The 14174-nt window shown below is 46.1% G+C and overlaps 1 protein-coding gene across 2 annotated transcripts in view; it reads left to right on the top strand.

Annotated features, from left to right (window-relative positions):
* The window catches only part of PCYT1B (phosphate cytidylyltransferase 1B, choline), a 31755-nt gene extending 19716 nt beyond the window's left edge, over positions 1-12039 (top strand). Inside the window, exons 6-8 of one of the 2 annotated variants that reach the window (XM_052674332.1) lie at positions 646-788; positions 2863-3051; positions 9381-12039. In XM_052674332.1, coding sequence (XP_052530292.1) covers positions 646-788; positions 2863-3051; positions 9381-9587 — 539 coding nt within the window. In that variant the 3' untranslated portion in view covers positions 9588-12039. Of the gene's footprint in view, positions 1-579; positions 789-2862; positions 3052-9380 lie in introns of both variants that reach the window. The other variant, XM_052674331.1, reaches the window with a different exon arrangement.
* Positions 12040-14174: the final 2135 nt, after the last annotated feature.

Genomic DNA, 14174 nt, shown 5'->3' with positions numbered 1-14174 from the left:
ACATTCCTCAGCTGTATTGAAGAAAACAATGCAGCATTAATAAAGTACCAGCTTTGTTAGGTGGAGAAGGAGAGTGATGATACAACCACTTAAGCAACAAGATATACATGAAGGAGGGGCTGAAGACCCTGATGGCCTCAGTCCCCACTGTATTTTTGTATTTTGTAATGCAGAGTATACATCTTCTGCCTGAAGGTGCTTTGTGGTTTTGGCCAGTGGTTTGTCTGACTGTTTTTGTTTGGTTGTTTTTTTTAAACTTAGCAGAACAAAGACTGTCAGACAGCACAACACAGGAATGGAGGGGTAAGTAAAAATACACAAGAGAGAAGCAGATTCAGTAGTGTGAGTGGAAGCAAATTGCTTCCCCCAGCGAAGGGCTGACTCAGGAGCCTCTGCCAGTCTGGTAACTTTATCAGAAGTGCAGGGGGAAGGTTTTAGCCTTTCTGCAGACTGAGGAAAAATGAACCGTACAGCAACCTGGCACCCTCTCACAAAGGAACAAGAAGAAAGAACTAAGAACCAGACGGCCAGAATTGCAAGCGTCTTGACTTTGGTTAGGCTTTTTGTGTCCCTTCTCAGCTACCTGCCGCAGTGCCTGGTCCTGCCGTGCTTTCCCAGCTGGCTTTCTTTTCCCACTTTGCTCAGGAATGTTCGTACCAACGCAGAGAACTGAAGGTATCTCAACGTCAGATATAATCACAAGGATTGTGCGGGACTATGATGTGTATGCCCGGCGCAACCTCCAGCGAGGATACACCGCCAAAGAGCTGAACGTCAGTTTTATAAATGTAAGTACTCTGATCCACATTTGCTTCTGAAACGTTCTTTCCTAGGACCCCAAAGGTACCATAAAGGGTAAGAAAGTGCATCTCCCCACTGATGTTTTAAAAAGAGAAGACAGAGCTGGGAAGAACTTGATTTAAAATAAATAGGTAAGCTGAAGATAGTTTTAATTCCTCTTAGTAATTAGCAGCTTTCATTTCCATTTTTCACGTTGGTAACAAAGCTGCTGCTCCTATCCCTCCTTGAGCTGTAAATGACTTAACAACATACCAGGAAGAAAATCAGCCCCATAGCTGCTGTCTTCTCAAACACTGACCCAGAGAATGATTTGTTTCTGAATTCTATTGCGAGAAGGCAGCACAGAAAGCAAAGATTTTGATATCCAAACTTTCTCTGCAGTGTGACAAGAGTAATAAAGAAATTAACAACAAAAATGCTGATCCCTGAGATAACTAGAGAAAGCTAAAATAGGTTTTAAAACACAGGGAAGCATGTTAGGAACTAAATATTTAAATGATGCTGAAATTAAAAAAAATCACAATACGTAGCACAAGAGCATAAGTAGGGCACGAGTGCTGTTTGGAAGGATTGCTCAGAAAAATTCAGCTGCACCTTACCCTCCAGTAAACAGTGACAGAGATGAAAGCTTATTCCCTTCATTTTTTGTTTCAAGTCCCAACTTAAGGCCTTGAGATAACCTAGATTACTGAAATCTTCCTCGTGATTGGGCTAGATCATAGGGGGCTTTACCCCTCCTTCTCTGGAGCTGGGAAGGCCCCTCATGAATGACTGAATTGTGTCATTTCTTGAGGATTTTATTTACTTGTTTCTTATCGTGAAGTCTGGCAGATAAATTACAGTACACTGGGCATAAATATTTCACCATGTTTCTTCTCAGTCTTTTACACCTCTAAAAATCTTGCTTTAGGTGTTTTACCCATAACAATCACTATTGCAAGTAGCCATTAAATTAGGGCACGCTGGGTGCCTTGGGGGTTCTTAAAGTCATTCTTTAACTGCTTTGAGGTTAAGATACTGTTACATATCTTATGCTTCCCCCAGTCTCAAACCCATGAATTCTGAAGTCCCTTCTGACATTTGGTTATTGTAGCTTACTGTAATTGAAATGCAAAAATACTACTTTTTACCAGAGACTTTTTCTGTTTCAAAACAAAAAATGAGATTTCACCAAGACAGAAAAGCATTGGTTTCCCAGGTAATGGAAGGTTGCCTGCTAGGTGCAAAGTGAGTTAGGCTTTTTGGGATTTTAATGATCTTCTTTGGTCCTGTAGCCCGCAAAGACAGTTCTTGTGATTCATGAGCTAGAATAACCTCACCCCCCAGTACTAAACAGTATGCATTTGGAAAGCAAATTAAAAGGACAATTAAATGAAGTTCACAGGAAATTAAAAGCTAGTAGTATGCTGTGCTGCTGTGGATTTGCATTCTGTTTTCAGGGCCAATGGTTTGGTTAGTTTTGGATGCTGTACTTTTGAGGAGCACAGAAGCATATCAGGACAAAAGCCCTGAAGTACTTTAGAAGCTTGGCCAAATAGTGCCTTTCTAACAGTATCTTCACTTCCGCTCTCTTTCTCTTGGCTACTAAGCAACAGGAGTTTGCTCTGCTTTCTGGCAGTCTGAAGCTCCTGTATTTGCCAGGCTCCGAGGTGAATAGAATTTTCCTTCTGCTCTGCAGAAGTCTGACCATAGAGGCATTTGGGACCAAGTCAATATCCAGGCTGGCAAGTCAGCAGCAGAATGCATTGGCCTTTTGCTTTCTATTAAGTTTCTATTAAGTTTGAACTGTTAATTTTTCACTTGTAGTCTTGACAAGATTCATAAAATTTTCACAGCGCATTCAGTTTGCAAATACTACTGAGTGATGTGGTAGAATAAGCACAGTAATAACATACAACATCTTTTTCAATATGCACTTTCTGTGCTTCATTACAGATACATTACATGCATATATAAACATAAAGCAGATACAGTCATGAGATTTGATTTTCTTCTTTGCATTCAGTGCATAATGTTTCCCAAGTCCCTGTATACTCATCTCTGCCCACACTTTCTAAACAGGAGAAGAAATACCGCTTTCAAAACCAAGTGGACAAAATGAAAGAAAAAGTAAAGAACGTAGAGGAGAAATCAAAAGAATTTGTCAACAAGGTGGAAGAGAAGAGCCATGACCTCATTCAGAAATGGGAAGAAAAGTCCAGGGAATTTATTGGCAACTTTTTAGAGCTGTTTGGACCCGATGGAGCTCTGGTAGGTATTCTGCCATGCCAGGGAGTGTGAGCATTTTTATTTATTTATTCTCTGTAACACAGATTCAAGAGCAGATTCCTTTGCTGCAGTATTTACTTTGAAAGCCAGCACAGTAGGTTAATGCCAGACCTGCTTGCTGAATCCAATAATGCGTGCCAATACTGCAGCAGGAGGATCTGCAATGCCTGTTGCTTCTTTGCAACAATTTCTGTCTTTTTTGTTTATAACATTTTTTTTTAACCAGTGAGATATCCTGCCGTTAAGTAAGCTGTGAGAGCGGATGCGATACTACATTCAGTCACGCTGCCTTACAGCCACTTCTTACTAAGCAAACAGATTTAGTACAGTCTCTTTTCTTCATTAGCACTAAATAAGACCACACAGATAGCAGAGATAAGCTGTACACTGAAGTTGGTGAGAGAAACAGGAATATTAGAAATTTAATTGCTCTGTTCATCCTCTGTACTCAACAGTAGATGATATTTCCTGGTCGTAAGAACTACTGATTTTACATACTGAGAAATTCTCATACATGTCTGGTGAGCTGGGTTGTCTAACTGACTGCAGTGAATTTTCAGGTAAAACTGAAGCACTTTTGAAGGTCTCCTTGGTAAGTTCTGGCTCCACATACCCCATTTACCCAGGTCTGGGTGGAAGGATAGTTAAGGGGCTGTAACAGTATTATCTGGGGGAGAAATGCCAGTGCACCACCTTTTCAAACTAAAATCCTGCATTGAGTGGTGAGTTGGTTACAAAACAGAGTCCCAGAAGAGACCTGGCTCTCATCTTCCAGTTCTGTTAGTTGTCAAACATTCTGAAGCCCTGTAATGCTTCTTATTGCTATTTTGAAATGGGGAACAAAATTTCTTCTGAATGCAGAAGTTATCATTTGTTAATGCAGAACTTCTTAGCCCTTCTTGTTGGGAGTCAGTCCTTTTCCAGTGACTTCTCTGTGCAAATGTGCTGTGGTGGAAGCTGAGGCCCCAGCCAAACCCTTCAATGCTGGTGTTATCTCAGACATGCTGTTGTAATTGCAAGCTCCAAGCAAAGATTTTGCTCAGTTTGAGGAACTTTTTGCAAGTACAGAGGAGAGAAGCAAGCAATGCAGAGTAAGCTGAGGAGAGCAGAGTAAGAATAAGACAGATACTCAGCAGAACAGCAGATGCTTCAGAAGTGCATTTTCAGACCACAGCTTGCAGACAGTCGGGCAGCTCCCTGCTTATCTAAAATCAAACTTTGTGCAAGAGAATTGTGCATGGCTTTAACTGCCCGTGGCTTACTGTTTGAGACCCAATGTCAACAGAGGCAGCAAGCCAGAAACAAAGCAGTTTAGCAGGAGCGTGATGCAGATCCCATTGGAACATCTGTAAAGTGCCAACACACACAGTGTTCTCTCATCCTACTTTTATCAGTCCGTAGCTGAACGACATACCATTATGAATAGTACACTCTGTTGAAAGGATCACAGTAGAGCTTCCATTTATAAACAAATCCATGTCAAGATGGTGAATTAAATAGCCCATACAACAGTCATGTCAGAACTCGGTGCCACCAAGCTGCCCTTTACTGGAGTTTTCACCATCATCACCCCTCTGCCATCACTTGCCACACTGATTACAGCTCAACAGAGAAAAGCCTAAAAGAAGGCTTCAGGAACATAGACTGCACCTTTATTATCTCCTTACAGAGATGGCTGTCCCATGCAAAGGCCCTCTGAACACCACATGTCCCAGTCTAAGATGTACCTTTGTTGGCCAGTTGTTCACTAGTAATATCATTTTCCTTAGGGAAGTGCAGACCATAAACTGTTCTGGTGAAGAACCCAGGTCTATCTGCATTGACCACATCCACATAAAAAGAGCTTTGTTTGCAAGCTAGTGTTCCCAATGTGGTCTTTTGGCCGTAGGTGCTGAACAAGGAGACACAACCAACAAATCAAACCAATGCAAACATCACATGAAATCCACAAGAGATGAGATGCGTTTGGGTGTGCGCTGGGAGGAAGAGAATTTCAAAGCCCTGATCCTATTCCCCTGCTCTACCAAATCAAAATGCACACTAAGTACATTTAAAAACCATATGGTGATAAATATTCTACAGAATTCAGTTTATTAGAGAAAAGCTGGTCTGCAAAGACATTTTGGGGAGATGCTGTGGCTTTCAGCTTGGAAAGCAAATGGTATCCTGGGCTCCATTAGAACAGTGGTGGCCAGCAGGGACAGGGAGGTGATTGTCCCTCTCTGCTCTGCTCTTGTGAGCCCAATCTGGAGTACTTGTGTCCAGGTGTGGAGTCCCTAGTACAAGAAAGACAGAGAGCTGTTGGAGAGGGTCCAGAGGAAAGCCACAAAGGTGATGAGGGGACTGGAGCACCTCCCCTGCAAAGACAGGCTGAGGGATCTGGGCTTGTTCAGCCTGGAGAAAAGAAGGCTGCGGGGAGACCTCATTGCAGCCTTTCAGTACCTAAAGGAAGCCTATAGAGGGGAGGGGAATCAACTCTTTGAAAAGGTGGATAACAGCAAGACAAGGAGAAATGGTTTTAAGCTGAGGGAGGGGAGATTTAGGTTGGATGTCAGGGGGAAGTTCTTTACTGTGAGAGTGGTGAGGTGCTGGAACACCAGAGAGGCTGTGGATGCCCGGTCCCCGGAGGTGTTCAAGGCCAGATTGGATGGGGCCCTGGGCAGCCTTGTCTAGTATTGAATGGGGAGGTTGGTGGCCCTGCATGTGGCAGGGGGGTTGGAGATCCATGATCCTTGAAGTGCCTTTCAACCCTGGCCATTCTGTGATTCTGTGTCCTGAGTTAATGTCCAGATCACCCAGTGGGAAATCTGATGCAATCAGAGACCTTTGCTAAGAAAAAATCTGTAAGAGTCCAGAGGGGTGTGCTCCCTTTGTACTCTTGTGGGAAAAGCATCAGTGACAGTGAGCCGAGAGGTGTTGTAGCTTTTTTAAATCAGTTTGAGCTTTGCAGCAGGAAAGACTTTTAAAATAATGATAACTTGCTATTAGTGTCAAAACTGTTATTAACATTAATTTGCCCTATCGCTGTTAGTTAGATGTTGCTTTTAATGTTGACAGTAAAAGTACAGGAATGGTTACGGGTGTGGTAGATTCTTAGATCTGTAATTTGAATTCCATTAATATGCTGTTATTATTTCACAAATAGTTATTATAATACACTTTATGTTAGCATCAATTTTCTAAAAGTAAGGGCCACGTAACCCACAAAAAAACAGCAGCTTCTAAAAAAGGTCAAAACGTCAGTTTTCAAAATGAAAAGTTGCAGGCAACTGGTTTATAATTTTGTTCACCTGTACAATTCGCTGTGTGTATTTTTTGAGAGAGAGTCACAGAGGTGTCAGAAACGACGACGATTAATGAGGCACAAAACTTTTGTTCTGGTGTGAGAGAGTTCCCCAGCACGTCCCGGTGTGCAGCCCCTAATGGCAGACATGGAGCTCCACAAAAACAGAAAACAGTGGGACTAATTTCACCTCATTTCAGAAATCTATGAGCGAAAGAGCTGCATTTCAGAATAGATAAGCAGGAAGTAAAGCTTACAGCGTATGACTTCTGCATGAATCTTCCTCTCAGTGGAATGAACCACTGCAGGCACCCACGGAGGTTTGGGTGAATCTCGTGTGTTGCAGCTGGAGCCAGGGCTGGTGTTAGAATACTTTGTACGTCCACAGCCTGGACCTTGAAAGTCAGCAGAAATATCAATAGCACAAAAGCATTAGCAATGCCTTGCTGGTGCCTGTTTTGTAAGACAAAGGAGTATCAACACGTAGGCAATGTGAGTTCTTTTGCCCAGCCTCTCATGGCACATAGCTGTCAACACAGACCCCACCCTTGAGCAGCACAAATGCAACTTTGAGGTATAAAATTCAGAAGTGGAAAAAAACAATTCTGTCCAGTCGTAAGTTTGGCAAATCTAAGTATTATCTCCGTAAGCCATTGGATGAATCTTAATTTGCTTGAAGCAAGGCTTGAAAATTCTTTTGCTATCTCCCCAGAAGGTCCTGGCACACAGCTTTGTCCAATCCTCCAGTATTTCAAGCGAGTCATTAATGTTGTTTTTCCTTATTCAATGCCAGTGGCTAGAGGACTACTTCCATTAGGAACACGGGACTGCAAAGATATGAGTGTCACTCACCCTGGATGAGCAGGGCCAGGGGAAGAGGAGTCCTTGGAGTAAGGAATAGCACTGCCATCTCCTGCAGCTGGCCGTGGTTTTAGCTGTCAGCCTGGTGCTTCAGGCACTTCTGTGAGAGACACTGGGGACTGGCTGGGCACCCACCTCCCCAGCTGAAGGTGTGAGCACATCAGGCTGTTCAAGCACCAAACCCTTTGCTGAAGCAGAGACCAGGAAAATGTCCGAAGGTTCAGCTGAGGGCTTTAGCGGGAAGGTGAAATTCTCCTTTCCAGCCCAGGGGCACAGTCAAGTGCCCACTGCCAAGTGGGATAGGTAGAGGGCCAGGCTGGGCCGCTTCAGTTCCCCCCAGCACTGGTACCACAGCATGAGGCATCACATTACTGAGCTTTTTGAAGCGGCCAGTAGGTGGCAGGGGCAAGAAAGCCAGAAGTGGTTTTCTTGGCCAGGATAAAAATATATTGAACACCGTGTTTTCAGTGTTCAGGGAGAGGATGAAACAGGCTAAATCATACCAACACACTGGGTGAGAAATTGGCTGACAGGGCAGGCTGAAAGGGTTTTGCAAGTGGGGTTACGTGGCATTGGCAGCCAGTCACTAGTGGGGTTCCCTGGAGCTCCGTTTTAGGGCCAGTTCTGTTTAGTGTTTTCATCAATGATCCAGTTACAGGAGTCAGATGTACACTAAGAAAGTTTGCAGGCGATACTGAATTACGAGGAGCTGTTGCCTTATGGAGAGATCTTGACAAATTAAACATGTGGTTGGCAATTACCAACCCCATGAAGCTCAACAACAGTAAGTTCCAGATTCCACACCTGGCACAGGGCAACTCTGGACATACATACAAACTGGAGAACAAGAGGCAAGAGTGAAGTGTTGCAGAAAGGGATCTGGGGGTTCTGGCTGGTGACAAGTTGAATCTGAGCCAGCAGTGCACCCTGGCAGCCAGTGGGGCCAACAGGACCCAGGAGTGCACCAGGCCCAGCACTGCCACTGGGTGAGGGGAGGAGTTGTCCTGCTCTGCTCTGCAGCCTCACCTCCAGCACTGGCTGCAGTGTTGGGCACCGTAATTTAAGGGCAGGAAGCTACTAGAGAGTGTCTAAAGGAGGGACTAGCAGGCACGGGAAGGGGAGGAGGAACAAAATGTAACCTCAAGTTAAGAAAGACTTCAGCAGCCTAAGCAGCATGCCCAGAAGCCAGAACGTATCTCTGCACAAGTATTTGGCTCTCATACCTGAATGATGACTTAACCTTGCTGGGGATGGCTTTTCCATTCCAGCTAAGCGTCACCTATGAACCGACTCCTGGCACTCCAAGCAACACTGAGAGTTCTTGCTCCTTGTTTCCAAGAGGAGAAACGAGCCACTCTGATTCTGAGTATTCAGCATGAAGCCGACAGCCACTGCGCAGTACAAGCCCTATCGCCTGTAACCGAGTCCCAGAGCTTTACTGCAAGGTCACAGCAGCACTAACCAGCAGCAGCATTTGCCTTACTGTAGCAGAACATTTGCCTGAAAATTTGGTCTGTTCCATCCCACCAGCTATGGAAGGTTCTTGCTCAACTTTAGCAAGCAAAAAACAATAAAGCCCAAAGCAGAATATACAGGCTGCGCGTGTTTCTCTTTTAACAGACATCTGAATTCTGACATTTCCTCCCTGGCCCCAATTGTAAGGGTTTGGGTTGTGCACGTTCTAGGTACCAGGAGAAGCACTTGACGGTATTGGGCAGGCATTGGGCTGCTGCCCTTGAGAAAGGAGCAAGGAAAATGGCCTGCTGGCCAGGCAGCTGAGCAGGAGGCAGGTGTCTGTGCAGCACAGCAAGAAGAAAAGGTCCTGGGAACAAGGGGCACCTGGAGGTCAGGCAGAGGACTTGCTTTGTGAAACAGCATGACTGTCACATCTGAAATGAGCCCAAGGTAGCTCCCCTGGCTAACTCAGGACAACACATGATTTTCTAATACCAAGGCTGTCCTTGCTAAAAGGAAAATCCTGTAATGTCAAAAACCAGCTTATTGCCTGAGAGGTGAAGCACACATGGGATGAAGGGGCTGTGCTTCAGAGCAGAAGTCCATGCTGTGTTAGCCCCAGGTGAGGAACACGCAGAGCTGACCCTTTTGCCCACAGACCCTCCCTGTCTTGGTGTCCTACTCAGAGCACCTTCCCACTTTGTTTTTGCAGAAGCAGATGTTCCAGGAACGAAGCGGCCGAATGCTCCAGGCTTTCTCTCCGCGGCAGAGCCCAACCAGCAGCCCCACACGAGGCCGCTCGCCATCCCGCTCACCGTCCCCTCCGTGGGTCTTCAACAAAGCCTCCCCGCCCTCCTCTCCTAAAGCCGCCTCCGCCTCCCTCAGCAGCATGAGCGAGGGAGATGAGGATGAGAAATAAAATACAGATATATTTTTTTAACCATGAGACAGAAGAACAAGCTGTGGACTCAACCGCTGGATAGGGAGAAGCGTGAGGAACATCTGGGGTATCTCTGACAGCGGGGAACGTGCTCTGGGAGATGCTGGAAACGGACTGGAGCACAGCAAGGGAAATCTCAGGAAGAGTGTGTCCCATCCCCGCTCCCTCGCAGTGCCGTACTGGCAGCGTTTGCCTGGCATGGTGCTGGGGACTGGCAGGAAAGCATCCACCTGCGAATGAGCTCCTGTCCATGTGCTGCTGCTTCCTGCTGCTGGGGGCCGGCCGGAGCGGGGGGGAGGGGGAGAACCTGTGCTGAGCAGGGCAGGCAGGTGCCACAGTCCTCCACAGTCCACAGATGACCCAGCATGTGGGCACACAGCTGTGGCTAGCGGTTGGAGAAACTGGACCCTGCTAACCCTGAGCTCTTCCAGCACGTGAAGGAAGGGCACTGCTGCAGCAAATATATTCAGAAACAGAAAATGAACCTTCTTTTCTGAATGAAATTCACCCCAGACCTCAAATCATGCCAGCAAAATGGAGAGTTGTCCAGCTGAGCAGATGGAAATTCATTTGATATGTTCAAACTGCTGAATGTTGCTTGTTGACCAAGCCTCTGTTCAGGGCATATGTAAAGATTCCAGCTGTACAAACACCCTGAGCTTTATCAAATCTTTCTCCATGTTCCTAGTGCCTGAACAGCTACGTCACAACCTCCGTTCCCCAGGTTTGCGCTTTGGAGACAAGAAAGTAAGTGAAGACCACCCTAGCTGGAATTTCTTGCGGCGGGAAATAACTGGTCTGAGGACTGGCATTTTCTGCTGGTGAATGGTACTAACATATGTGGAGTCCTGCTACCCAGGAACAGCCTGACCTCTCCTGGAAATCCTGCTGCTCCCACACATCACCCTACGGCAGTCCCAGCAGTGCTGCTGTCCCCACGTGCTACTAACCTAGTTGAAAGAAATTTCGCATGAAGCTCTGAACCAAGTATGTCCATAGATATGCTGTCCTTGCATGGGATGCTGGGGCCATTCCTCTACCCCAGTATGGAGAAGAGGCTGGAAAAATTGATGCTACCCTCAGGCAGCCAATGGGGTCCCAGTGACTGCTGATATGAGGTGGGGCCTATCCATGTGGATGGGCCAAGCTCTGAGCAACCTGATGTAGCTGCCGATGCCCCGTTCATTGCATGGGAGTTGAACTAGATGATCTTTGAGCTCCTTTCAACTCAAACAATTCTGATTCTGTGATTTCAAGTGTGCTTAGGCACTGAAACCTTCTTTCTCTTGCTGTGACATATTGAAGTCCCCAAGCAGAACTACAGAAGTAGCACTAAGGAAGCTTTCTCCTCTCCATGATGCACATTCTGATCACCTCCAGCTTGGCAAATAACTGACATGCCTTCCTCCTGGCTCTACCATGCAGCCCCTCAGCTGGCACTTGTCCCCCAGCATTGGAACAGGCTGCCCAGGCGGGAGTCACAGGATATGGCACTGAGGGACATGGTTAGTGGGCTTGGGGATGGGTCAGTGCTTGGACTAGATGACCTTAGCAGCCTTTTCCAATCTTAATGATTCTGTGATGTGTCTTGGGGAATGCTGTGCCAAACAACCCAGACTACGACAGGACCCAGTAACTATCTCAAGGCATGCATTGCCTTCTGGAGCCCAGCTGGCTCCTCTGTCACAGAGCTGCAAAAAGAGGTGAGCAGGGAACAGCAGGGGACAGGACAAACGCTTCTTTCATGAAGAAGTGCATGAGGAAAGCCACAGCGAGCTCAGCTGCACACCTGGTGGGATGATGCAATTGAGACCTTTCTCAGCCTTAGGCAACCTGTTACTGTAATTTCATACCTGGGATGCACTTGTTAGTTTCTCTGATCCTTTGCAAGTTTAAGTCTTCCCATCACAAACCACTCCTCCACCATGGAACTGTCTGCTCGCTACTGGTGCTGTTCATACGACGAGCCATGTCCAAACACAATGGAGGTGGGCAGGTTTTCCTTGTTCTTGAGTTTTACTGTTTGTTTTGATTTCATAGTACTCCCTGTTCAGCAGCCATTGGTCAGTGGTTGGGGCGGAAGACAGCATCCATGATGTGTAGATGGGGCTGAAGAGAAACTCAGAGTGACCTCTGCTTGGCAGATGCTCTTTCTCGGTCCCAGGTGGTGACCCAGTGACAAAGCCATATCCTGTACCAGCCATCCTTTTCCCACACAGGAGGACATCAATAAGCTGAAGCCTTTCCCCTACTGGTACAGACACCAATATCCATAATGCTATCTCCAGCAAACCAGAACCTCATTGTCTTTGGACACGTGGAAGGCAATTTTGCACTTCTGAGTCATGGTTGGCTTTTATTTTTCATGAGTGTTGCTTTAATTCAGTCCTGTTTGTTGGCCAAGCTCCACATGAAAAATAAACGGCGTACAACAGAGATTTCTGCCTCTCACCTTCATTTTATAGCATGTTGGGGCGCACCAACACAACTCCTGGCACAGCCCCCATTGACAGCACGGCACTTGTCACCCCCATCCTTTGTACCCCCATACTTCACACCCCACAGATGCCTCCTGAGCAGCCTCTCTGACCTGCCCAACATGTGCTGTTCGGGTTCCTAGTGCTGCTCTCAGGAACCCCTCTCACCTCCGCCCCCAGCAGCAGCTGTTGGTGCTTTGTGAGCCAGGATACAGCTCACAGGTGCACTGGGCTCCTGCAGGAGTGCAGCAGCAAACCTGAGCCACAGAGCACAGCTCCTGACACTGCCCCACGCATCTGGCTCTTCTGCAGCTCGGTCAGTCAGACCCTGCATGCTCTGCCTCGCTAACCTTCTTACAGACAAGATAAAAGGGAAATAGTTCCTGATACTGCAGCAGCTGCAGAAATTTGTTTTGTGTTTGTTACTTTGTTTTCCTCTGATAGTTCTGCCTTAGGCAGAGAGCAGCTGAAGCAACAGACAGTTTGTTAGGACTTCCCAGTTGAGACATTAATTACAGAATAAGTTCAAACTTCAAAGTTGCTCAGCACAGCAGAGAACTGCTGAAAGGCCCCCACCAGAACACCGCCTGGCGACATGAGCTTTGTTGCTAAAGGTGGACGTGGGGCATTTTTCACGGCACCCTGCGGCACTTGGGAGACAGAAGACATTCCCAGAGGAAGGTCTCTGCTGAACGTTCACATGAGTTCAGATAAACCTGGCAGGAGTTTCTGAAATACGAAGAAGCAGAAATGAATTTCTGCAGTACATGGCAGAGAGCTCCTGTTCCAGCTCTCATGTAACACCTCAAGGATTCGCTTACTTTTAAATCCCTCTGTCCTTTAAGCATGAAATGTCATAGTCTGAGATCGCTCGTGTAAGGTTATTTAGCTCACAATACTCAAGGAAGAGAAACATTTTAAAACCAGATAATAATGTGTGCATATTAACCATTATTTCCAAATGCAGTAAGAATTCTTCTGAACTGCACCCAGCCGGACTACTGAAGAAGACAACCCTCTGTCCCTGTGTGTAAGCACATGAAGGCAGGAACACACAAAGGGAAAATCCTACATGAAGGCATTAACCAGGCTGCATGCACAACTGACATCTCTCAGTCTGTATTTCAGACTCCAAACCCAGCCTTGTTACATTGAATTACGGCCCCAGCAGCAAATTCTGGAATTTTTAAGCCTATTCTATTATTTTCTAGTCACATTTCCCCACCAGCAAATGACATTTACCAGTAAAATAGGGTAACTGAACTGCAAAGCCATTGACCACTCCTCTGTAAAGAGAAGCAGCTTTGAAACCCAGCAGCACTTCAACAGATGCCATGGGAACCTTGTAATTTTCTTGAAAGTTACAAGAGCTTAAAAATCTTAATGGAAATGGAACAATTTCCAGGTAGAAGCCCAGAATACAATTTCATAACAGACATTCCAAGCACCACGAACATCCCATACGTTTCAGGTTCAGGGAGATTTGCACAGCAGGAAAAGGAGGCGCTCACGTGCTCCAAGGCAAACACGCGATGATAAACCACTGCAGCGCACACACAGCAACCCAACAGGGCTTATGAAATTGACTATCGCTCCCTTTGCTGCAAACCAAGAAGTTCAAGAAGTGGGGATGAGTGGAAGAGTCAGTCCATAGCACTGAGCACTGCAGCAAACGTCCCGTTCCAGGGAAGTAACAGAGGTGCCTGAGGCTGCAGGCCTCGCGCTCCCCTTAGTTACTGCCATTGATCAATCAGGTTCTCACTCAGTAAATGACCCAGTCTTGATCAGCGAGGGCTGCAGAGATCAGGAGGAAATTCCCTCCCAGAGAACAAAGTGGTGAGAGCAGAGGACACAACAGCCTCACTAGGTGTGTAGTGAACTTCCAGATGTACTTACCATGCAGATATCAGCTCCTTAATTCTGCTCCTTTGCTTTACAATCCTAACACCTGTTCTGCTTATGAACCTGCATTCCCTCCAAAATAAAAATCATCTGGAGAAAATTACACTCCTTTTTAAAATACTGTTTCACATTTTAAATGGTGATGTTCTCAGACACCAAATATGCTCAAAGTATAAATTACTGCAAT

This window comes from Tympanuchus pallidicinctus, unplaced genomic scaffold, assembly GCF_026119805.1.
Source record: "Tympanuchus pallidicinctus isolate F22 unplaced genomic scaffold, pur_lepc_1.0 scaffold14, whole genome shotgun sequence".
Taxonomy (NCBI): Eukaryota; Metazoa; Chordata; class Aves; order Galliformes; family Phasianidae; genus Tympanuchus; species Tympanuchus pallidicinctus.
The sequence above is the reverse complement of the archived record's forward strand: the minus strand, read 5'-3'. Positions and strand labels throughout refer to the sequence as shown.